This window comes from Strigops habroptila, chromosome 11 (assembly GCF_004027225.2).
Source record: "Strigops habroptila isolate Jane chromosome 11, bStrHab1.2.pri, whole genome shotgun sequence".
Lineage (NCBI taxonomy): Eukaryota > Metazoa > Chordata > Aves > Psittaciformes > Psittacidae > Strigops > Strigops habroptila.
The window spans coordinates 36,236,453-36,261,478 of NC_046360.1; the positions used below are offsets into that span (position 1 = coordinate 36,236,453).

General features: G+C 45.1%; 1 protein-coding gene across 3 annotated transcripts in view; it reads left to right on the forward strand.

Moving 5' to 3' along the window:
- The first annotated feature begins 11,571 nt into the window (after positions 1 to 11,571).
- GRIP2 (glutamate receptor interacting protein 2) overlaps positions 11,572 to 25,026 on the forward strand; it is a 243,182-nt gene continuing 229,727 nt past the window's right edge. For all 3 annotated transcript variants that reach the window (XM_030501553.1, XM_030501556.1, XM_030501557.1), the window contains exon 1: positions 11,572 to 11,646. In XM_030501553.1, the coding sequence (XP_030357413.1) occupies positions 11,592 to 11,646 (55 nt within the window). In that variant the 5' untranslated portion in view covers positions 11,572 to 11,591. The remainder of the gene's footprint in view (positions 11,647 to 25,026) is intronic.

Here is a 25,026-nt window from a genome sequence, read left to right on the forward strand (position 1 = left end):
TTAGCCTGTCATCCCTCCCTGAATCCAGACCTTTGCTTGCAGGATTCCTTACTCCTTGGCGTTGCGTAACCCTTTGTAAGACTGTTTGCAGCTCCTTACTGCATTATGTCCCTCCTGCTGCATTTTCCCTGCCATGACCTGCCTGTATCTCTTAGCAAACTGCTTTCAGCACTGAATTCGATTCCTAGGGGCGGTTTTCATCTTTACAAGCAAACTGACCTTCTCTTGTAATGTTAGAAGCATATTCTCCTTTTCCACATGTACAAACCTGGGCTTTTTTTGTTTGCTTTGGTTTTGGTTTTGTTCTATTTGTTCTCTCCTTCCTGTACTCTCTGGTTTTGTATTTACCTGTCTGAACCACGCTAGAACAGCACTCTTTCTGTTTTGGGTGTTACATAAAATGGTTCAGTATCATCTCAGCAGCCCTCTATGTACCAGGTGTTTCTCAGGTAGTCTTAGGGGATGTGTGAAGATGGAACAGGCCCTGGAGGTGTCAGCATCTCTGTTAAAACTTTCCTTTCTGGTTGAGGGTGAGATGCATGACCAGGGTTGTAAGGAAAAGCTGTGCTACTGAGTGGCTATGTCACAGGATGTGGAAAAAGGAATTAATCTTAGAAATTGCAAGCTAGCTCATGTTGTCGCTGTGAGCAAGGATCACAGAGATTGAACTTCTGCGCTTGCAAGAAACATTATTTTGTGAGTAGCAAAAGTTCTGGCTGGCCGTGCCTGAATTGGGAATGAGTCAGTCAGCATCACTGATGCTGTGCTTGTTCAGCATCATATAACAGCCTTCTGGTACCTTAAGGGGGCCAACAAGAAAGCTAGAGAGGGGTTTTGGACAAGGGCCTGTAGGGACAGGACAAGGGGAATGGCTTTAACCTGCCAGAGGGGAGATTGAGATGAGCTCTGAGGCAGAAGCTCTTCCCTGTGAGGGTGCTGAGGCGCTGGCACAGGGTGCCCAGAGAAGCTGTGGCTGCCCCATCCCTGGCAGCGTTCAAGGCCAGGTTGGACACAGGGGCTTGGAGCAACCTGCTCTGGTGGAAGGTGGCCCTGCCTGTGGCAGGGGGTTGGAACTGGATGAGCTTTAAGCTCCCTTCCAACCCAAACCAGTCTGGGATTCTGTGATATAACTGATGTACTCATTCTATGAGATAACCTTTATGCTCACGTTCCCTCTCAGTTAACATCAGCAGCACTAGCAGACAGTGACAAAAGGAGACCTGGGCAGAGGGGAGCCCCACGCTCGCTGGAGCAGTGGGATGCTCTGTGTGCTGCTGTGCATCCTAAGGGGTGTGAGATTCTGCACTAGAGCACACATCCAGACAGATGGCTTTTGGAGCACTTTGTAAATGTTGGTTCAATAGTTTTGTATTTATGGCATGAGACATAAATATGACAAGCTTTCCCACATCTGGTTTCCTCCAAAAGGCTCTATGTCGACTCTAACCTGTGGAAGGCTGGTTAGAACATTAGAAACATTTGTTTCTAATCCAGCCCACAGGCATTCATAAAATGCCAGTGAGGGAAGGGGGGCTGGAACAAGAATACTTTCAAGTTGTAAAGCAAAATCAGCTTAACATAAAGAAATGAGATGGGGAAGGGAAGGAATCTCTCTGTGTGTATAGCATAGATTGAAGTGTGGCTGTGCTCTGCTTATTTCTTACTGGGAATCTGTGAAAACTCTATAAACCACCATGTCTGATCTTAGGCAGCCGATAGCCTGGAATTCCTGGGGAATAATTGATTCAGCACTTCTAATTAGTATGCTGCTCATTTAGCATGAGGCGTAATTGTGTTTACTTCCACAAAAACACAACACAAAAAGCTTGTTTGTTATTTCTGAGGAAGATGGGGGATCGCGGCAGATTGTTCTGAGGGGATTTTGTATGAATCAGTGGTGTGTCAGCGTCTTGTGAGATTGGTGAGAGATGCTGCACAAACATGGAATTAACCAGTTGCAAAGCTTCGGTGTGGACTTCTACCCAAACTAGGCTTATGGAGCCCAAAATCAAATTATATTGATGTTTGGGAGATTTGCTGTTCTGAAACTGATTCTCTTATCACAGACATGAAGGTTTCATCCTCCCCTAAGGCTTTGATGTTCTATCTTACTTTCTGCATCTTGGCTTTAAGATGAAATAAAACTGTGGACAAATAACAGCTGAATGTTTTGTGAGATAAGCCTTAGTGCTAGGGCACTGTGTCCTCACACAATTTCATAGACACTTGACATCAGGCAACTTATCCATGTTTCTCTGGGGGATGGAGAAATTCCTTCTGGTTTTCTTTTTTCAAGCTCTTCATCTCAGAAGTTATCTCATGAAAGAATTTGTGCTGTGTCAATAATTACCTTTCTAAAAACAGAGTAAGAGTTTTTTGCTTTCCATAGTTTGCACATATATATATACTAGAATATTAGTTTATTGAATTTGTTTGTCTTGGCGTGTGTGAGGCCAAAACCAACCGTGGTACAAGCAAAATTGTTTGCAAACTACGAATTCTTGTAACATGAGAGATCCAGGAGAGTTTCTTTCCCTCACAGCAAAGATTACATCTCTTCCCAAGTCCCAGCATACCTTTTTTTATCTACTTCCGTACATTTTCCTAAAAGCACCTGGAGAATACCCCAGGTTTTTGTATTTTAGCATTGCATTTTCAGAAGTGTTGAATTGTTGCAGCAAAACAAGAAACCAAAAGCCCTTTAGTGCAAATCCTAGGTGGACACTAGAGATGATCTATTTTGGCAGGAAGACTAGAAGTTAAAATCCTCTGGGTATGTTATTAGCAGGTGTGCACGTTAGGAGAAAACTGTATTTCTCTGATAAATGTTTGAAGGGTTTTGTGTGATCTTAGGCAGAAAATAGAAACCAGAAGTGGTGCATAATAATAGCGTTTAACCTCTTTCTGGCACACACGAGGCTCGCTCTGTTTCTGCCTCTTGGGTCGCAAGCTGAAATGCCAGACTGCTTTTGTGCTAGCTTATTTTTGCTTGCAACCTACAGAATAGGCACAGGAGACAAATCTGATTGTGGCTTAATGCTAAAATGAAGGTCTAAAAGTGAGATCTAAAGTAGCCTTGTTCTGTGGGAACCTGTATTTTATGTACAGTTTTATAATGCACTTGAAATCATGTCTTGTGACAACAATATTGTCCTCTCTTCTCTCTTTGTGTTGTGAGAAAGGGAGTGCTGTTATGTGCTACTTGTGTGGAAATTGTAATTCTCAAATACAGCTAGAAAGGAGGGATTCCCTAAGAGCATCCATCAACTTAGATCAGAAATAGGCTTAATGTCATCTTAAAACAGAATCTGTAGGAGGGAGATAGTTATTGCAACTGGAATTAGCTTAGAAAAGTGTTATTGATAGCTGTGATTTTTAGTAGGCATTTTAGCAAGCCTTGATGAAAATGAGCATAACGACCCTCCCTCTTTTGGGGAGCATGTTCTAAGTCTTGTAGGCATAAGAAAAAATGAGTACCAGTTCTAAAGATGAGGTTTCTCACTATTTTCCTGTACTAAGGGATAGAAATACATACATTTTCTGAACTGGAGATGTAAGAAACAAGCAAATTCCAAAGAAAACTGGTTTGTCAATTACACTGGAGGGGTGGCTGTGGATATTTTCATCCTCTGAACAGGAACCCTAAGCTATTGGACTACACTGTATTGTGAATATATTGTTGTCTGTGGTTGCTGTGTGGCTGGGATAAAAGACAAACATGCCCTTTAAGGAATTGCTCACCTCCTTGAGATTTACCCATTCATCTGTCCACCCTTCTCTCACCATCTGTTTCTTTTGCTGTGGATATGTGAAGTTGCTCCATCCCTGCAGCAAAATGCAGCCTGGATGGTTCACAATCAGGATTTTGCAGGAAGCAGAGTTTTCCTCTCTTTGCAAGCCCAGATGGACTTGCCTCTCCGTCAAGGTGTAGCCCTATAAGGAAGCTGGGTTTTGTATTCCAGCTGCCATCTGCAAGCTCCTTCAAGACGCTACAGACTTGGGTTTCTTTGTCTCTAAGTCTGGGATGCCAGGCTGGAGGAAAAGCCTTGGTTTTTGTCTGCGGAGAATGGAGGACAGAGGTAAGGCAACGAGGGAATATGACAGTGAAAGGTGAGGCTATAATCGAGGGGATGCTCATGAGAAGGGGTTGGGTTCAGTGCTCCTTTTACTACTCATTGGTATTGCTGAATACCCCAAAACTTGTGACTTTCTATTTAAAAAATAAACTCACAAGGTAGTTTTCCCATTAAAAAGCATAGTTTTAACTTGAAATCTGCTCCCTTTCCAAAGCCCTGGTCCAGATCTCCATGAAGATGTTGTTAGTGAATAGATACCTGCTTTGTTTGCAGCTCTGTCTTTAATCTGAGCCTGGCCTAGCAGATACAGCTTTTACAGTGGTAAAGTTGTGTCTATTTAAAAGCATCTACCAGACCATAAGAGTTGGGAACTGTGAAGCTCATGTACCTACTTCATGCTCTGTTTTTCTTCTTTTAAAGAAAACACTGAGCAATTGATTGTGTCAGGTAGACAGAGACATGCTCATTGTGGCTGTAACTTTCCAAAGAAAATACTTTCTAGCATTGAGTTTAAACCCTGTTATTTATGTTCAGTTAGTGTCAGGGTGATGATGTGAGCCGTATTTATATCACCTTCACTGCTTGTGAAATGCTTCTGTTTATATCCCGCTGCTGGAGCTGAATTATTTTAAACCAGCAGGCTCATGGCAGCAAATCCATGTTTTCTGACATGGTGGCAGGAATCTGAGTCCCATAGCACATTGCTGGACTACTTTGGAGGAGGGGGGATAATTTATATTTACTTGTTCTAGCACAATATCATTGAATTGCTGGCGGTGCTTTTTAAACATATATTAAATGGTGTCATTAAAGTGTGAACTGAGTGGAGCTTCAGTTCAGTATAAAGGAGCATGTTTTATTCCTTAGAACCACAGAAAACTAGCCTGAGGTTTCTCACTGTCTTCTCAGGCTAGAAATGCCAAAGCACGTGTCTCTTTGAGAATAAGTATATATATATAAATCCTTGTTCTATTGGTTATCAATGATCCTTTAATTGTACTTACAGACACAGACACGGAGACATCCCCTTCTGCCCTCTTTCTGTTTATGGAGGGGTCTAGTTCTTGACACTGAACAGAAGATGGGCTGGCATAATTGAGCAAATTATGGCTCTACATGTGATTTCCTGATACATTAGAATGATTAAATCTGCATTCTTGGGCAGGACATCTCTCTGGCATATGATCATTTTTACCTTGTTGCACTGGGGAGATTTAAATCAGCATAATTGGGTATTGAGTTTCTCTGCCATCTGGGCATTGGTTACCTAGCAGTCATTTACCATATGCCTGCATAGATGGATAAGTAGCAGCTATGATTAATATATTAAGAGAACAAAACTATCCTGTATATATTCCTTCTCTGATAGGGAAAAGCTGCTTTTCGATGTTTCAGAACAAAGGGACTTTTCCCCCCCCCCCTTCCCATTCCCCTCACCCCCCGGTAGCTCGAAGCCTCGATCCATTCCAGTTTGGATTCCTCTTTATTTTCAAGTTAGGTTTATCTGCAAGAAAGTCTTCTTTCATTATCCATCATCCCATCAATTGCCCCCAAAACATGCAGTGAAGGAGGTAAGTTGTCTTTCTGGACAAAGTAATTGGGCATTGTGCATGTTTGAGGAGATGCTCGAAAGGCTGTATAGCGAAATCTTTCCCAGGAAAAGAGAGAGCAGCATCTAGAGAAGAAAGGGATAGCTGTTGGTGCAGACCTTCCCTCTGCAGCAATGTCACAGCGGTGTCGCTCGTGCTAGCAACAGGATCGCAACGCGGTAGATGGCACTACGAGACTGCTATTGTAGCCCCGTAGCTCAGCTCTCAGTGGTATTGGGAACACTTAGCAGAGGTTACCTTACATAAATGAGCATCACACCTCGCAGTTTTCTGTCCTCCCTCCAGCATTTGAGGAGTAAATGGCTTTAAGATGACAGAGGGGAGATTGAGATGAGATTTTAGGCAGAAGTTCTTCCCTGTGAGGGTGCTGAGGCGCTGGCACAGGGTGCCCAGAGAAGCTGTGGCTGCCCCATCCCTGGCAGTGTTCAAGGCCAGGTTGGACACAGGGGCTTGGAGCAACCTGCTCTAGTGGAAGGTGTCCCTGCTCGTGGCAGGGGCTTGGGACTGGATGAGCTTTAAGGTCCTTTCCGACCCAAACCATTCTATGACTCTGAGTCTATGATAAACTGGTTTCTTCTCCCCATTCCTCCAGTCTCGTACATGTAAGGATAGGTGAGAAATAAGACAAGTGCAGAACCCAGAACTGCAGGAAGAGCTGACCCTGGATTTCAGGCTGACAGTTCAAACTCTGTGTGGGTTAGTGGAACTCAACTTTTGGCTTCTGTTTTGGTCAGCTCTCTGAAATACAAGTTGGACACGTGCTTATATGGTAAGTAGCATGAGCATAGCAGCTGCCGCCCTTTCACACTCGCAGCTGACAATGGCTTTGCTAGGGATAAGACTAGGATTAAATTAGTAAGGAATTCTCCAAAAGGGCTGTTAGCTTTGTAGGATCACCAAAACACAGACCCTGAGGAAATCCAGATTTCCTTTGCTTGAGTAATCCCTGTCCTGCTGTTGAACAAGGCTCCATCCCCCAGGACAGGCCTCCTGATGCAAAAGTTATTTAAAAGAAAAGCCCAGAAGGCACCAAAGTGTTGCTATATGTATCACAAAAGAAAGCTTACAGTGATTATAGATGTTATTTTAGAAATAATTGAGAAAAGAAATATTGAGTCTCTGCACATACAGAGAGCTTGGAAGTATGTGTGGCACTGCTGCCATTAGTCAAATATAGACAAGTGAAATGAGAACTAGAATAATACTTCAAAATGAATAACTACATCAGGCAAAAGTCCAATGATTGCTTTATTAAAGCCTTGATGAGTGCCAAGCAACTCTTCAGCTATACCAACGAGCCATACAAGATGTAAATTCCAGTGTTTTATGAAACACTGAGAGCCTGCACTATATGGAAGTGGAGGGTACTTTACATTGTTTAACTCTTGCTCCCAGCTCTTGTTTCTTGCCAGCTAATTTGGGAGTGATCAGAGCACCAAAATGGCAGTTCTTGGGGTTTTTTCCATCTCTTTTGAATGTACATGCAAAAATACAGAGTGTTTCCATTGAGACCGACAGTCAATATCAGTGATTTGCAGTAGACTGTAGTCATTAATGTGTTACTGACAGCTGGAGCTAGGTCACAATGGGAAGGACGAGGAAGCAAGACAGTCATAGTAATGACTTTTAACATATGTTGACAGGGCTGTAGTGTTGCTTTCTGCACCCTGCTCATTTCTTCAACTGCTTTTGTTCACCAAGCAGAAAAAAAGAAAAACACTGAATTTTCTCTAGTTGCAATATTGAAAGTAGTCTTGATGAAATGCAAATGCTGATGTTCCTTTCTGAGAGACAGATGGATGGTGTTTCTCTGCTTACTATCAAGTGCAATAATTCCAAGTGGTTTTTGGTGGAATACATGAGTGCTTAATGCCAACTCTGGTTTAAGGGAAGCTCAGAAGGGAGCCTGAGTCTGTGGCATGAAGGGTGGGTCCAAGCCTGTCTTCATGTCCTGAGCCATCTGCCAGTGATGCGCAACTGAAAATCACCTCACTCACTCCTTTAGCACAGCTTCTAGTTTGCAGGATCTGGATGGATTAAGATAAGAAGGACCGAACAAGTCTGAGACAAACCTGCCAGGGGCTGCCCTGGGCCTGGCTGTCACCCAGGGCGGTTGGTCTTGTCCTCCCTTCCCTTCCAATGTAAGTGTAAATGGAGTTCTGGCCATGGCAGGTACTGCTGTCATGTTAATAGATGGCACAGAAGTACTTCTGTACATATTTCTTCCACGGTTGTTAAAAGAACCTGAGCTATTCCTGAGAGAAATGACAAATCCCAGGTGAGCAACTTTTTTTACTTGCACAGCTGGTAACCAAGAAAGATGCAGTTTGGGAGTGTAGGGGCAGCTGAGAGATCTTTCCCTATATAGGAAAGCTTGTCAATCAAGAAATCAAAGCAAAATAGGGAACATAACCTAATTGGAAACTTTCTCAGGCTGAGATCCGTCTGATACCTGGAGTTCTCCATGGTGCAGAGCTATCTCTTACCTGGTAACTCTTTCACGTACCTGGTAACTCTTTCACTTACGTGATTTGTAAAACTTCCCTGAGGCACCTCTGCAATAAGGAGCAGAGATGAAACCTTAAGTAGCCAGAGGCAAATCCTGCTGCTGAGTGAGTGCCTGGAATGAAAGCCTCTACATAGCAGTGGGATGGTATGGGGATCTTTACTGTGGGTAAATGGTGATAAGCACTGTGGTTGCTTGAGAGGATTATGTGACTCCATGAAGGTGAATGCTCAGACATGGTGCAAATGGGTGATGTTTTATAGTGATGCCCCGTGTGTGTCTAAGGGAGAAATTAACAGAAGTGAAAAAGGGAAGGAGAGAGTCCTGAAAGCTGTCTCGAAAGAGAAAGAGCATATTTCCAGCAAAAGCATTTTCAATCACAAGTTAGAAAAGTGGCTCTTGTATTGCTGTGACTATGTTCAGGCTTGTATTTAAATCCCTCTGTCTTCCTCAATAACAGTCCAGATCACATAGCTTCTTCACATAACCCATATCTGTCAACACAGTCCACAGGATGGGACCAAATGGTGTTGTCCCTTATGTTGTACAGCTGTAAGCAAATACCAACAGTATTAAGCGACTGTATCAGCTGCTTGTGCTTCAGGCTCTGTGCTGACCACTTGGATTTGGAGGGTACACACAGCACCACGTAACATACATGGTCACCTCCGTATTGAATTCCCGACATGCCTCAGTAGCCTGGAAATCGATGGCAGCTGCAGTAGAGCTCTGGGCACTGCACAGCCTTAAACCATGCTGTTCGTGGGACATGGACCTCTCAGTCTTCCTTAAACACTGATGGTTTGGGGCAAGCATTGAGGAAGGTGTAAAGCCCCCCTGGCTCTGTCTTGCTACGCTGTGGAGTCCTCCCAGCACCATCTTGCGTGTTGCTGGGTCACTGGTACTGTAGCATCTGTCTTATATTGGTTCTGCTTATGAATTCACTGCCAGTGTTCTTAGCTGTGCTTTGTTTTCTCTGACACAGTTTCCCATGTGAGTACTGAAGTTAGGCTAACGTGCAGTGCTTGAGAAAATCTCACCCACTACACCAGCGTTGGCTCTTCCTACAACAACGTGTGTGTCAAATTCAATTGTTAAAAGCCCTGAGCTACCTTTTCAGCTGGTAATGTGCTTGCTATTTTCATGTGTAATTGTTTCTGTGGCACCAATGTCCTTTAAAAGTAGTGCTGTTGTAGCCATGATGGTCTGAAGAGATTTAAGAGAAAGTCTTTTATGAGATCAGCCAGTGTAAATAGCAAAAGCAGATGAGCTTTCAGGTACAAAAAGTGTTGATTTGACCTTACTTTGAAAAGCCCCTTCCTGTGTCATGTTTTCCTCAGACTCTCATTACTTTTCCTGAGAGCAGTGTTAGATCAATAACAACCCCTTTTCTGGGAATCCTTTTCTAGAACCTGAATATCATCGAGCAGCTGAGGAAACTAAGGCACAGAAAGGGCAGGTGACGTGCCTGCGTGGGGGATTGAGTCACTCTAAAACAGCACTTGTCTCCGTGTGCTGGGTTTTAACTACCAGAACAAGCACCATCTCCTTCTGCCAGGATGTATGCTGGCTTTAGGTTAGTCCTTCTCTAAAAAGCTGCTGAGTTTCGTTGTCAGCTAGAATATTTGGTGTGTATCACAGACTTTCCTTTATTGTAAAGAAAGGAGCTCTCTAAGAATCCCAGGCTGGTTTGTGTTGGAAAGGACCTTAAAGCTCATCCAGTTCCAACCTCCTGCCACAGGCAGGGACACCTTCCACTAGAGCAGGTTGCTCCAAGCCCCTGTGTCCAACCTGGCCTTGAACACGGCCAGGGATGGGGCAGCAACAGCTTCACTGGATTGTATTGATTGATTCAGTTGTAACTTGATGGGGAGTCATCCCCATCTGCTTATGTTTCTACTCTGATGGCAAATGGGGGCAAAAGTATGTTTTTATCCTGTGAATTTTTCTGTGCTGCTAATGGGGGATAGGCAGGTCTGAGCTGTACAGTGCTCCTGCTGCTGACAGACCTCAGAAGTGATTGCTCCAACTGGGTGCAATAAGCCTTCAGGTGCCATCACTCCAATCACTGCCCTTTAAACTGATGGGTGACTCCCTGAGTAGAAATATGGTAGGGAGTGAGCCTGTACAGAGCTGCTCTTTGCTGTAATGGGAACCTCTCATGCAGTTTTCAGGTATTATGTGCTGCTCTACACTCTGTAGTCTTACAAGCTCTTATGCTTAAATGAAGAGGGCTGTTCTCATGGGTTTATGATCCTCCTAGATTAACTCACTGGGAAAACAAACTACTGATAGTAACTGCAAAACGTCTTCTCCAGCCCAGCTCCTGTGTAGCCGTTCAAGAACCTGTGAAGGGGATGATATATATGTATAAAATATATTTAGCTAATTTAACTGCATATCTTTAACTCATGTGCCTCAGGATCCTCATTCCTTCCAACTGCTTTTCATTCAGGTAAGGCTAGAAAAGCTGGTCTGAAAATTAAGTGAAGTCCATACGGCTGCATCTATTTCTTTGGTGTTGTATCTGTCCAGTCTGGGTGGCCCTCTGAAACTGGAATTAGCTCATGCTGCACCAAGGAGAGCTTGGTCTGTAATATTTTAGATGATAGCAGATGTTGCACATAATATTATCACTCATAAAGGGAGGCAGAGCTGCAGCCAGCTAATAAAAAGCCTAATGAAGAACAAAAAGCAAGCTGCTAGTCATTGCAGAGATACGTTGCCCCCAGGAAATTAAAACCATGAATACTCCAGCGCCTGCAATAAGCATCTCCTTTGTGCCTGTGTGAAAGCACCGAAACCTCTGGAATATTAAGAAATGACAAAGATGTTTTTAAGTCACGTCCCTTTCCATACTTCAGCTGCCTGCAGGTGGTCGTGGGAGAGATGGAACAGCTCAACCCGGCTGTTGTGCAACTTTATTTACCAGGGTGCCCAACTTGAGGTTGAATGCGCGGCTCAGTGAGCACACCTGTGCTCAGCCCTGGGATGAGGCGCCAGGCTGGAGCTGGGAGGGGGATGTAGGCTGGGAATAGCGTGGTTTCCGCACCTTTCCCGGGTGTGCATTTGCCCATCGAGAGCTGGAGGTCTGGGACCCGCAGGGACGCCAGTACCCGGGGGCAGGGAGCAGTGTCTGAGCAGACCCCACCAGGGGAAGATCTATAATATATAAGATATACATATCTATAGGTCTACATTCCCCCCCGGCCGGCGGGGCGGGCGCTGCCCCCGGGCCGTGCGCAGGCGGGGTTGGGCAGCGCCGCTCCCCCCGCCCGGCCCCGCCCGGCAATAAAGCGGCGGGAGCCCGGCCGCGCTCGGCACCGCCGCTCCCGCCGGCCCCCCCGGGCCTCTGGAGCTGTGCTGCTGCCCCGGGGGGCGGCAGCTGCCCCTGCCGCGATGCCGGGCTGGAGGAAGAGCCTCGCCCTGTGCCTGCAGCGGATGCAGGAGGATGGTGAGCACGGCCGAGGGGAGGATGAGGAGGATGCTCGTGATGGTGATGATGAGGGTTGGAGTAGGGCTGGGGGTGCTCGGGTTTATCCTCTTTACCCCCACCTCGCCTTTTCTTCTTTTTTGGGGGGGAGAAGGGGGGCAATCCGCCAGCCTGGAGCTCCGCGGATGACGGAGGGGATGCTCTTCGTGCCGGTAAACTTTGCTGCAGCAAATCTGCTCTTCCAGCCCCCGGTTTGCTTGGGTTTTGCTTTCCTTTTTATTAATTCTTTTCCTTTTGTTTTTTCCTTTTATCTAATTATTCCCCCCCCCCCCCCCCCCCCCAAGTGGCCGGGACCAGCCTGAGCAGTGGCTGCGGGGTCCTATCGAGAGGGGCTTGCAGCATCTGGGCGCTAACTTTCTGCTGCTGTTTTCACCTGGTCATTTCTCCCCAACTCCAATTTGGGATTAAAGGGTTTGCGAATTGCTTGGAGGATTTGTCGCGTCGCCGCAATCCGATTCCCATTGTGCCGCTTGCTGCTGCTCGCAGGGACTGTGAATGATTTTGTTTATATGCTCAGGAGTGTGATGTTAAATAAACACTGGACCTGCAGCTCGGAGGAGTCAGGAGAACGCAGCCACGAGGTGGCTCAGCCTAAGGGAGGTTTGAACCCTGCGCTCCGGCTCTGGGTCTATAGGCGAAGAGGGGTGAGAGTGGTGGGGAAAGTTTGTCTCCAAAACAAAGCGCAGTTCTCATGTGCTCTGCTAAAGCGCAGGTGGAGGAGATGATTTGGGATGAGCAGAGATACTCAGGAATGTGAGTCTTAACTAACCTCAGCTGCTCTGGTGCAAGTGGTTAACACAGGTGTTTCTTTTGCCTCCCTTCCCCTGGCTGCCCCTCTAGACTGTGTGCTGGTAACGGGCTTGCCACATATTGTGCCATTATTTGGTGTGAGTAATGCAAAAATCGGGGAATTCTCTGGTCCTGCTGGTTAATAAGCACGGAGAGAAATAGTGCTGTTGCGTGTCAGGACAGTCATTAAGCTGCTGTGTCTGCTGCTGCTTCCTTGCTCCCACTGTGTGTTTCTGATGTTGGACCCCTCGGGGACCATGGCTTCCACTTGGAGACTTCAGCCACCTGAGACAGAGCTGTTGTCCTGTAGAAGAGTAAATCAGTCCCCTGTCCAACACAGTGAGACCTGTCGTTCTGTTGTGGTGCAGTGCTCTAATGCTGCAGCTGACAGGGATGCTCTTGTGCTGCTGGACCAGGGATGGCTTTGGGGGCATTATAAAACAGAGCAGCGAGGACTTGATGTGCAGTGAGCTGGAGCGGCGTGCTTGCCAGTTCATCTGTGACTTCATATGTACGTACTGCCTCTTGTCTCTTGGGTCTACGTAATGCCTTTCCTCCTCATCTTCCCTCCCTCTGACTTCAGTCCCAGCACTGCAGTGAATCTGTGACTGGTGTGCATCATTCAAGCACATTTTCCCTAGTGACATAGCATTTATTGCCATGGGTGGCTCAAGAGTAGTTGGTCTGTGGAAGTTACTGTTAATCACAGAATGGTTTATCTGGAGGAATAAATCTTGCAGGCTTGAGCTGCTGTGCTGTATAGAGGAAAAGGTATATGCCTGCTAAAGAATGTGCTGAGTTTGTAGGGAACTTCTGTCCCCTTTCCCTCAAGGCGACCAGTTTGATGGTTGTATTACAGCATAGAACTCTGCAGGGGTAGCAGAGGAGGTGTTTGCTAAGGTTTTTGTAGCACTGCAGTGTTAACAGGTATGGTACAGGGCTTAACTGGATGCTAGGTGCTTCACATTGTGTTGTGTGTAATACTGTCAGGAAATCTCTGCAGAGTTCTGATCAGATCTTGATTTTGCAAACCAATCTCCAACCAGTTTATGAAGAAATACTGACTCCTGTGTTTCCTCATTCAAAACAAGTTATATCTGTCTTGTTGGCATCTCCATGGCTATGCAGATGTGGTAGGCTTTTTTTTGGGTATCTATCTGTGGAGCTTCTCCCCCAGGCATGCTCTGGCCCATCAGCATGTTAACTTCCTCTGAGAACTACTGTTTCCAAAGGGAAAATCCTGGTGTTCAGCAGGAGCACAGTTGTGATTAGAAGAGTGGTATATTTTGGTTACTGAATATTAATGTGATGAGCATCTCTTGTAATCTGCAACCATTCAGTGCTGGATTGGAAGCTTTATTAATCACAGGTGGTATTGAAACAGTCAGCCATGGTAAGTCACATAGGGATGCAAGATACACATGAACTGTGCTGAAGCATGATTGCTGCTTCAAGACACCTCCCAGGGAGTTTCCTTAGGCATGCTTTGCCTTCATTTCTATCCCTATGAGGATTGGGATGTATCCTGACCAATGCGCAGAAGTGCTTTATCATGTAATGTATTGTTGTTCCCCACCACAAGAGGGTTGTACATGGGACATGCTACTCCTTGTTCTGTTTCATGCAGGGAAAAAAAATAAAAAGGATTTATGTTAATGGCTTGAAAATTCTTGGTGTAAAATGTGTTCCCTCCAGCCTGTATTGATAACAGCCCTGATGCTCCATGGGATTGTCTCAGACCTGGGAGCAGAGGTTAGAGATGCCAGCCTGCCATGTCTGTCCGTTGCTGTGTGTGCAGAGCTGTGTGGCTAGATCTCATGCTGATTTACCTCTCTGATGCTGGTCCTCTCCTGGGACGGTGAAGAGAACTAGTTGGCCATGCCAGACCCTTTCCCATCCTAATTTCCCCCCAGTGCTGCTGTCCTTTGTGAGGACTGCAGAACTTGCACTGTTTTCTTACTGCTCCCAGGCATTCAGTACGAAAAGAAGCAAAGGCTCATTTCTGCTTTGGGAGCATGAATGTATGTGGGCAGGTGGGAAAGTCTCTGGGGATTTTGGCACAGCTGAGTGGATGTAAAAACTGGATGCCCAGAAAGGATGAACTGTATCTGCAGACTGAGTAGGGGAAATGCTTTTAGGTAGTTGCAGAGGACTTGTATAACATGGGTCATAGCAGTGGGCAGACACCCTTTGCTAAACCTGAGATATTTTTCTGCTTCTCCTGAGAGGGAATACAGAGTTTGAGTGTAAATTTAGGTAGCTGATATAATTCCCCTTCCTCCCCCACATGGTTTTCCTTTAGTCAAACCAGAAAATGACTCTCGCCTTAAAACTCCAATATGATGCTTTATTGAAAAAAAAACCCCAAACAACCCCAAATCTTAAGAAAGACTGATGTAATAGGATTATAAAATATGAATTAAGTTACTCACCCCTTTCATGAGTCATGGGGTGGATGGAAAAGGGCAATAGGAAAGGGAGAAGTCAGACCTGCTCCAAGAAGTGACAATATTGCAGGGTTGTGTTGCTGCTGTTTGCTTCCTTCCCCTGTATATGGCTCTGTGCTGGTTACCTTGGAAACAGCTGTAGGAGCATTATAGGGGCATTTTGCTGCTGTGCAGCTGTGGGCAAAGGTGTCCTGTGGCGTGTGGGGATGGGGAAATACTTCCTGGTGCAGGATGAGGGCAGCAAAGTGAAAAACCCATTGCAAGATCTCCCTTGTCTTACTGCGGGTGCCATTTGGCAGGAGTGGGACCCTGGGGAGCATTTACAGGGGGTGGTTTTTCATGGGTTTGGCAGAGCTATTTGAATTTTTTATAATGGGGAAGTAAAAATATCGCAGCAGTTTGTCTTGAGGGGGTTTGTGACAGCTGGGCTATAAACATCAGCTCTTTATTCTGTCCTCACAACAGCGAACCGGGATGTTCTGCTCCATTGCTGTGGAACTATGATTATGACTGGAAATGGGATTCTTCTTTTCTTAATCACACGCATTGAGGAGAAACTCCCAATAAGATGGAAATGTGCTGGTTTTGCATGATTAGCAGAAATGTAGATCTTTCATTAAGTTCCATGTTTGATGTGTAGAATAAGTAAAATACAGTAACTGTTAAAAATAATGCGGATTATCTTTTGTTCATCTACCCATAGACATTTTGATCTTGCAGACCATGTGGTGTGCCTACCTTAATCAATTGAACTGTTCTGCTTAAAATGAAGTGTTTGCTCTTGTGATCACTACATCAGAAATCATTCAGTCCCTCAGAAAGGACTGAAAGGAGGTTTTTGTATTTATTGTGTCATCCCAGGACCATCTTTCAGTGCCAGGTTGAGTCTGTTCAGTTTTAATACATTGTCTTATAGAGTCCTTTTGTCCAAACCTACAATGACATGATCTATTGTACTGGCACTTAATTTTCAGTAAGGAAATTCGACTGGATAGCTGTCAACTAAATAGTGTGCAATTGAACTGCTCTGTGGTTGAAGGGCTGTTATGTCTGTCTGCTGGATGCAGTGTATTAATGTATTCCTGCTTGGAAGACTCCTGCTTTATGCTGCACCCAAGCTTTGTCGGGGTGAAGACTTGCACCCACAGCTCTGAGGAATTTATGGGCTGCTGTTTGTTGGTAATACTCATTATACAGGCCACTGCTTTTAAACAAAATGTAAAAATAGAGGTTCCGACCCTCCACTGAAGTGTGGTGGGGGAATTAGGATTGCTTGAAGGCTGTGGTGGTAATGCTTAAGGGATAATGTTCGTTCATCAAACTGATGGGACAGCCAGAGCAAATCCTGCTAGACTTCGATGGGGTCTTTTTTTTTTGTTCATTAATATGTTGATGTGGATTTGGTACCCACTGAGTGAGGGAGTAATAGCTATGCTGAGCACTGTGCTTGCCTGCTTCCCTCCGCTGGCTGTCACACTGTCATGCTGTGCTGGGTTTGGGCTGCTGCTTTTGATCCTGAAATCCAGCAAGCCTGAAACTTAGCTCTGATTGAGAAGTCCTGCATGACTTAGGGATGATGGAGCCACAAGGGTTTTATGGATTGACTCTAAAGCCTTGTTGGAATTTGATTAAAGACGGAGATTGAGCCTTGTTTTGCTTTTTGAAGTGGTCTGCCAGATTTTACAACCTGAATGTGATCCTGTATTCATAGAATTTGGCTGTATGAACTGTATGGACATCATGCAGTTCTGCTTTCTCTTGTTTAAGCACTCTGTACGGCTTCTTGCAAAGTAGTTTGTATTAGCAACATTGAGTGATGATGCTTGGTGCTGAGTAAATGGATCAGCTGTGGTGGTTTGGCATGGTTTTCCCTTTAGAGGTGCCAAGGTTGGGAGGTGTGGTGGGAACCTTTCAGGAAGCGGAAGATCTTGATGGAAACCATGAATTGTGGTAGCCAGGAGAATTCCAGAGTAAGAATTGCCAGATCTGGCTGGATTCAGGCCACGCTTGTTCTCCAAACCTGTTGGTGTTGCTATGGGCTCATGCCAAGCTTAGTGGAAAAGCACATGGGTAATTCCCAGGCAACGGATGTGGTCTTTGAAACTGTTCCAGTCTTGAGCTGTGATGGCAGCTGCTGACCCAGAGGCCTTCTGTTTCTCTGGCTTGCTCTGAGATGAAGATTGCTCAGAGTAAACTGAGGTGTGTGGCAAGTCTAAGAGGAGGATGACTTGCTCTGCCTCTTTAAATTTGCTGTTTGTCTCTTCTAAGCAGACACAAGTGCAGGGGAGCTGCTTGGTTGTATCCACCAGGTACAGATCCTTGCTGGTGGATGGCCAAAGGAGGGCCCTCCACCGTGGCATGTGCTGTATGTGAGGTCATCTCCTTCTGTGGTTAAAATTGTTATTTCCAATTCTCCCGTTTCTCCCCTCTCTCTTTGCTTTTGGAAGATGAAGGAATTCAAATAACAACTAAACCAAATATATTTTACAGTTAGGGTGATTACCCTGTTACTGATTTCTCTCTCATCAATGTCAGATGAACTTGGCATCTAGTAAATACTGGCTTTCGGTTTGGAGCCAGAACTGGTTTCTTGCTCCAGCAAAACTTGCTAATTCCACTGAAGAGAGAGCTGCTTTCCACTGGGAAATCTCTTCAATTGAACTTATTTTCCTCTGACAGCTTCACGTATTTAGCATTAAGACTACTCTGCGTCTAAGGAGAAGGGGGCTACCATGTGCTGTTTGAGGTCAAGGAAATGCTCTGCATTATGACATGGTTAGATCTGTATCTTAGCTGTGTTTTTAAGTAGAGGTGTTGGTGACCCTGCCAGCTAAACTGCCGTGTCTTGATGAGTAGAAACCTCTTGCTGAGGCTGCAAAATAAATTCAATTCTATGCTTTCCAAGTTTCCTATGAAGTTACACACTTTTTTGCTGAACAACTTTATTTCTCACTGAACAAGGCATTATAGAGCTTTCGTTTTAGCAGTTACATTAACCTTGGCTGCTGCTTTGTTGCCAGAGTCCGAGGCTATTCTGAGTATTTATTTGGATTATAGATGTTGTCACCTTTTCTTGTACATGTGATGCTGTTAGTCATTTTGGTGACACTTCATTCATCTGTGCAGAGAAATAAAGGTCCTGGCTTGCACTTGAGTATTGCCTCATACAAGCCAAGAGGGGAGCTGCTACTAGAGTCAAGTATTACATTAAGCTTGAGAGATCTCACTTGAGTCCTGTGGGATGGAGCTGAGGTTGGGCTCTGGATTTTTTATCTTCTGCTTCCATTCAAAAGTAGTAGTAATAATAATAGCAAAGTCTTTTCCTCTCTGTTCTTGGGGTAAAGTTTAGGTGATCCTACAGCATCTGGGCACAGAGGGCCCCCTGTCTTGTCTTTGGTCCCAGTTTGATAAAAGCAGTTGCTCAGAAGCAGTGTGTAGACTTGGGGTTGTAGGGGCAGAGGGCTTGTCTTCATTTGCATCCCTTTCCAGCAGAAGCCTTAAAGATTTAGCAACAAATGAGATGCAAAGAAATGAGGAGGAAACAAGGACTAAGGCAAACTGTCAGGCAGTGGGACTGGTTTGCAGAAATTAGTGATGCCAACTTGCTCTTTTCTTACTTGGTACTAATGTGCTTTCCTGATGCAGGTTCAGTCTTTTCTATGTGTGCTTCAGGAAATGATGATGATTCCAGGAGTGGAGGCTCCCTCCTTAAAACCATCTAGCCCAGATCCATTGCTTTTGACTACTGGAGTCGGGAAATTCCCTGGGGCTGTCAGTGGGATGAATTTAGCAAAGAGCTGGGAGGATGAGTTAGTAAATGTTCGTAGCAGCTTGTCTCGGGGCTATGTGTTAATCCTGAACAGAGGCCGCTATTGGGAATGACTATTTTGTTTCTAGATTAAGTGTTCTTTTGCTGATTTTGATCTTGGATTGAGGAGCAGTTGATCTCCTTATTTTATGTGCAGTCATGTCCGTAAAACAAACTCCTGATGAACCTCCCTTTTGTGATGGGAGGGCAGGTAGATCTGTGGGATGCATCTGTTCAGGTCCCAGGAGAAGAGCAACTCTGTGTGCTTAGTGAAGAACACTGCTGCCCAGAGCTTGTATGCAGTTGACTTGCACATGTTCTATGTAGGATCGAGACATAATCAGCAGCTCCTTGCCTTTTCTGTACCCAGGGGGGATGTGGTCACTGCCACTGCAACTGTCAGTGCTCTCATTTGCCTCCTTATTCCTGTCAATAACTAAGGCTCCTTAAATTGTAGGAGGCTGATTTTTTTCCTTAAATAAGGAAGTCTCTCTAGACCAGTAAAAGGGAATGGGGAGTGGAGGAGCAAAGCTTAAAGCTAATGCTTAGTCCCAGGAAAAGTACAGCATTGCAGAAGATGAAAGACAGGAGCCTTAGAATTGCTGGAGAGTGAGTGAGGATTAAAGAGAAATAACCTGATGGCCTTGCCTTTATTTTTTTATAAGTCACATTTGCAAACAGCTTTTGAATAATTGGCTTAAATGGGACTTTAACACAGAAGCCCCAAGTTGTGGAGGTTCCTTCTTGGTGGGTTGGGAGGTAGCTGCAGGTAAAGTGCTTGCATGGGGCTGGAGGCTGGTGTGCTGCCTCTAGGTTGTTTCAAACAAAAACAAAGTTCAGGCATGCTGCAAATCCCACAGCATGTGTTCAGATGAGATACTGATGCTCCATCAATGAGCATGCTCTCATTTACTGGCCGTATTTTGCTACTCCAGCATGTTTCGTGGACTTTATGTCCTTTACATCCAATCTGAGCACTTTCTGTAGTAGCACCTTGTTGCATGAAATAGCTGCTGTGTTCCCCAACAGGTCAGGTTGTAGTCCAAGGGTAACTACAGCAATTTCAGTGTGGCTGACACTTAATTAGTGAGTTAGTATTGGGGATTAAACCACAGGCCTTCTGTTCCTGACTGAGTGCAGGGCTTTGAGCAGAATAAATTGTCATTTCGTTTCTCAGTGGTGGGGAATTTCTGAGTTGAAATGAATGGGACTGAGGAGTTCTGAGCTCAGAACACCAGTCTGCAAACCTCTGTGTGTCCCAGTCTTCACATCTGCAGAACATGGATAACGACTACACTTTGAAAGGTTTTGATGTTCAGATCAAAATGGATCTGAAAGTGCAGCTATTGAAGGTAACTTCATGGCTGTCTTTCTCTGCTTAACACCTTCAGACTCAGAATTATGCCAACTGTGCCAAATACTTGAAAAAGTGACCAAAATGCAGTAGAAAATGCCCTTCTGGCACAGGGTTGTGAATCTATTGCAACACACAGCTGGGAGAGCAAAGAATTCTGTTTAAGTGAGTAAAAATGTCCTTCTGCAGTAATGATCTGTTGTGAGTTTACCAGCTATCTAATCTAGTTTCCATCCGTTACATCAAGTGATAATCCTCTAACAAATTAGGTGCTGTTAGCAGCATTCCTGTCGGTCCGGGTCTGGCTACACAGCCAGGCAACCTGCCTTTGAGGAATCTCACGATTTGCCCTAGTCAGTCATGCTGCTTCCTCAGCCTCTGGAGACTGCATTTCAAACAGAACACAAAGCTGAGCTGTCTGTCTTGCTGCTCTAATTGTATTTATTCTGCTTTTCCTCCACACACTGCCTGCCAGGGGTGTTTGGCCATATATAGGGATAGCTCCTGGGCTGGGTTTTCTTGGAATATCCATTGTAATTGGCTTTTTGGCATATCCTGTCCTACTTTAACACGATTCCTTTGCCGTGCTTACACAGGGGCTTGTTAGTAAGTGTGCTGAGGATCAGAAAGCAAAATACTTGCAAACCAGGCTGTGATGCTCGGTGTCTCTAGGGCTTGCTGCAAGGTGGGGCTTGCTGGCTGTAATGCGTCCTTGCCCAGGGATGGGTTGTGCCTCTTGCTCATAGAGCCAGGCTTGCTCCGTGATGAACCCTGTGCTGCTCTGGCAGCCAGCACTACCCCTGTGCTCCAGGGCTGCCCCTTGCCAAGGGTCATGTTCTGCCTGGGGGTAATTCAGTGACAGGCAATGCTGCAATGAATGCAATCCAATTTCTGCCTCTGAATAATTAAGAGGGAATGTGGCTTTTGGCCAGGGTGCACCATCCTCTGTCACCCATCTGCTTCTTTGACTGTTGCTTGAAGCAGCTGCTCCTCTCCAGAGCTTCCCATCAGGGCAATGAGACACAGATTCCCAACTACCCTTCATTGCCTTGTCTAGTGAGCTTAAAGTCCTCAGGGTGCCATTTCTCTGTGCTGCTTTTCTCCTCTGCAAAATCACACCATGGTGTTTAATTGTAAGCTGCAACCTTGGTGCTTGGTTTCAGTGAAGAGATTGGAGCAAGGGATGGAAGCAGGAGAAGTGTGGAGCAAGGGGGCTTGTTTCACTGTTCGCTCCCTCTGCAGCTGGGAGTTCCTTATAGCAATCCAGGGGATCCAGATATGAAGGGAGAGCAGTGTTGAATTATGCTGCAGGGAGATCCCTTGTGCTCAGGTCTTGGCATAATGGGCATGTTGTCAACACTCTTTGTGTAGAAGTGGGAGATGCTTCAGCAGGGTGTAAAGGAAAACCACTGACAAAGCAGCCCTTGCGTTAGAGGGGCAGATGGTGGTGGCTGCCTCTGCAGTGTTTCAGAACAGCTGAGGAATTCCCTCTGTATATGAATATGTGCATGTTTTTAATGTGAATTCAATGCTGGAATGAATTTGCTGTAGATGCTTTTCATAACCCCTGAGTACAATTATCTGTGCCCTGTGCAGTGGGGTAGTCCAGTGTTTGACCTGTTGAACCTCTACACCAAGTAAGTGAAAGTCAGGAAAACACCCTGGAGTTGTGATGGCCCCCACCTTTACAAACCCATCTATGCCCCACTGCAAACCCTGCATAGAGTCATAGAACCCACTAGGTTGGAAAAGACCTTCAGGATCATCAAGTCCAACTGTTGCCCCAGGACTGCAACTGACTGGAGACTTCTTCCCCATCGGTGGTTTTCCTTGCTCAGTTTCCTGTTGGAGCCTGGCAGATTTCCTGTGATGAACCACTGCTCTGCGCTGATGTGACAGTTGGTGCGAGAGTCCCATTTCCCATCTACCTGTCACCTCCTCAGCCTGCCTCTAACCTGGCTTGGTTAGCCACTGGCAAGCTATTAAACCCTTAAACAGCTTTGACACAGTGAGTTAGTCAGGGTTGCAAGTTGGAGGTGGAACAGACCTTATCACCACACAAAGACTTTGATCTGTGCTGTGAGTGTTGCTGACGGCATTTTTGGGAATGTGACTAAAAGGGCAGAGCTCTTTGAAGAGACCTTTTTTTCTTTTTCATCTATAAGATCTTGAAGTAGAGTGGAAAAAAATAGTTTGGGGATGGGTAGGGGGAGTATGAAAACTCATTTATGCAGCCAAGTAAGCAAGAGAATGGAGGTGGCTTGTTGGGCTGTGCCATAGCTGGATGGGTTTGTTAGTATAGCTCTCTTCTAGTGTATGATGTTCCCATTTCACTGCAAGAGAAGATAGACACAGATTTGCCCAATATCCACAAAATCTCCTCTGTGGAAAGGTGTTCTCCTCCCTGGAGTGATTGCTTCCGACCAAGAGAATAAGTCCTGGCCGATTGTGGTGACCCAGCATTGGAAGGGACCTCTGGGGTCTACTTTTGCTGTAAGTGAGACATTAAACCACCAATCATCCAGGATAATACTGTTTCAGGAGCTCATTGATTTTTAGCAGAGAGAAGTGAGTTAAAATGATGAGCCACTGACCTATTCGAAAATGAACAGCCTCCTCAGTGTCATCAGGAGCTGGTAATAGATCATCCTGGACAAGAGCTGGTGAAAGGGAATAAAGGGTTTGTCTCATTCCTGCTGTTGCTCTACACTACGTGTGACTGCTGTTGCACTCACTGTGTGTTTTGTTCACGGGTGAAGAAGCAGTACATGTCATATATAAAAAGCCAACAACTTCTTGTGAGCATAATGGAAACTGTAAGAGTCTAATCCTTATTAGCCCAGCTATAATTCTCACAGAAAAATAATAGTAACACAGTTAAAATTGTTATATGTGCATGTTAGCGAAGGTATCATGTTCATACTGATGGCTTCTTCTCCAGTTTCTGTTTAGGGTCACTTTTGTTTGCTATAAGAGCATCATGTCTTTGCTCATCAGTCTGCGTCTCCCAGGTAATGCTACAGGTTATGGATGCTGGATGCTATTTATACCCTTCATGATCCCTACAAGCAGTTTAGTTCAGCTCTGTGTGCATTTCTTTAACTGATCGTGGGTAAACTTAGAGCTGTGGGGTCCCCAGTGTTAAATCTGTGTTCCATTGTTTGCCATCCTGTGCTGGTGTTTCCCTCTGCCACATCCTATGCCTCTGCTTCTCTAGGGCACTGTTTCTCTGCACTGTTGGCATCGTGTTGGTCACAAATATCTCATTCTTCATGGAATAACTGCTCATTACGAAATGCCCATCTAAAATTATGTTTGTACCATACAGAGATCATGGAATAACAGTACGGTTTGTGTTGGAAGGGACCTTAAAGCGCATCCAGTCCCAAGCCCCTGCCATGGGCAGGGACACCTTCCACTAGAGCAGGTTGCTCCAAGCCCCTGTGTCCAACCTGGCCTTGAACACTGCCAGGGATGGGGCAGCCACAGCTTCTCTGGGCACCCTGTGCCAGTGTCTCACCAGACACACCAGTGTACCTGGTCAGTTAGAGAAATTGCTGCCACAGCTGAATCAAGTAAAACAAAGTGGGCAGGTCAAGAAAGGCTCAGAGCAAGTTGGTGAGCCTCAGTGCTGAGGCTGTGCAAACTCAACACAGAGCTTATGGCCAGTTGCTGGCCAAACATCTGAATTATCTTGCAGGAAAATTCCCTGCGGCTTTTCTTCTTGGCAGACCTTGTACCTGCCCTCTCTGCTCCTCCCTGCCTGGGCTGAGGAGCTGCTTGCTTGTTCTGGGCTTTAGGGTAGCTGCAGTAGGCGTGGAGAGGTGAGTGACTGCAGGTCTGGCCTCCTTATTAATGTGCAAAATACTCTAGGATCCTTCTTTGTGAGAAGTGAGGAACAAACATAAAATTCTGGTTTTAAAATTGAATAAAACCATATTTTTTATTTTTTTTTTTTTTGCTTCTTGTAATATAAATTAACATGGAGCCCATGCTTATTTGCTTTCTTGCTATTAAGGTTTCAGCTCCTGCCTCTTGATCACTTCTTTCCAATCTCTGGTACCTGCACAGGGCTTTGGGATAACAAAGTGGAAATCTGTTCCTGAAGTATCTCTTACAGGTTTTAGGCCAAGCCGTGATTTTGGGGGAGTTCAGTTGGTGGTATGTGCACATCTGATCAATAAAGCTCCTAGTTATGTACTTTGCTATTACGTCTTAGTTCATTGATTTAAGGAGTTACCAGGAACTAGGGAAATAACATGGTTAATTAAGTTAATTGGATTGTAAGGTCTCCAGGGATTGTTCCTGTCTCTGTATTCTCTGAAGCACCTCAGACACCTCTGATCACTATGAAATAATGACTTTTTCTTCCCATACGTTGGCAGTTTAAACTGTTTAGTTGCTTCAAAACGATCTGCATTTCAAGGCAACTAATTTCTACATGAACCATGGAGTTATGGCTTTGTAGCCTTTGGCTTTTGAAGTTCAGGTGGAGAGGGAGAAGTGGATTTTTAATAAGGTTCAGCTAAATGATCCCAAGGAATCTGAATCCTTGTATTTGTTTGCCACCATATCCTGCTAAGTGGCTACCTGTGCTCTTAGCAAAAAGCCTGTGGGGTGAATTCTTGTTTATATCTTGGCCTTGGGGGTTAATTTGAATTACATTTTTCTTGTCATCCAGCAAGGTATGTGAAGAAATAATGTATGAGGCTCTAGATAGATCTATGCTGTGGCATCTGTTTTTCAGGGAAATAAGTAAACAAATCTCCCACTGTCTAAAATGGAAATCTATTCTGGGTATATAAAGTGAAATCCAGCACAGAGGTTTTCTTGTAGAGCTTGTATTTCTTCTAATTTATAGCTCCTTTTCTTTTTGCAGATAAATTGGAGACTTAAGCCTCCCGTTATGGGTCTGTAATTTATGTTTTCAGAACTTTATGATT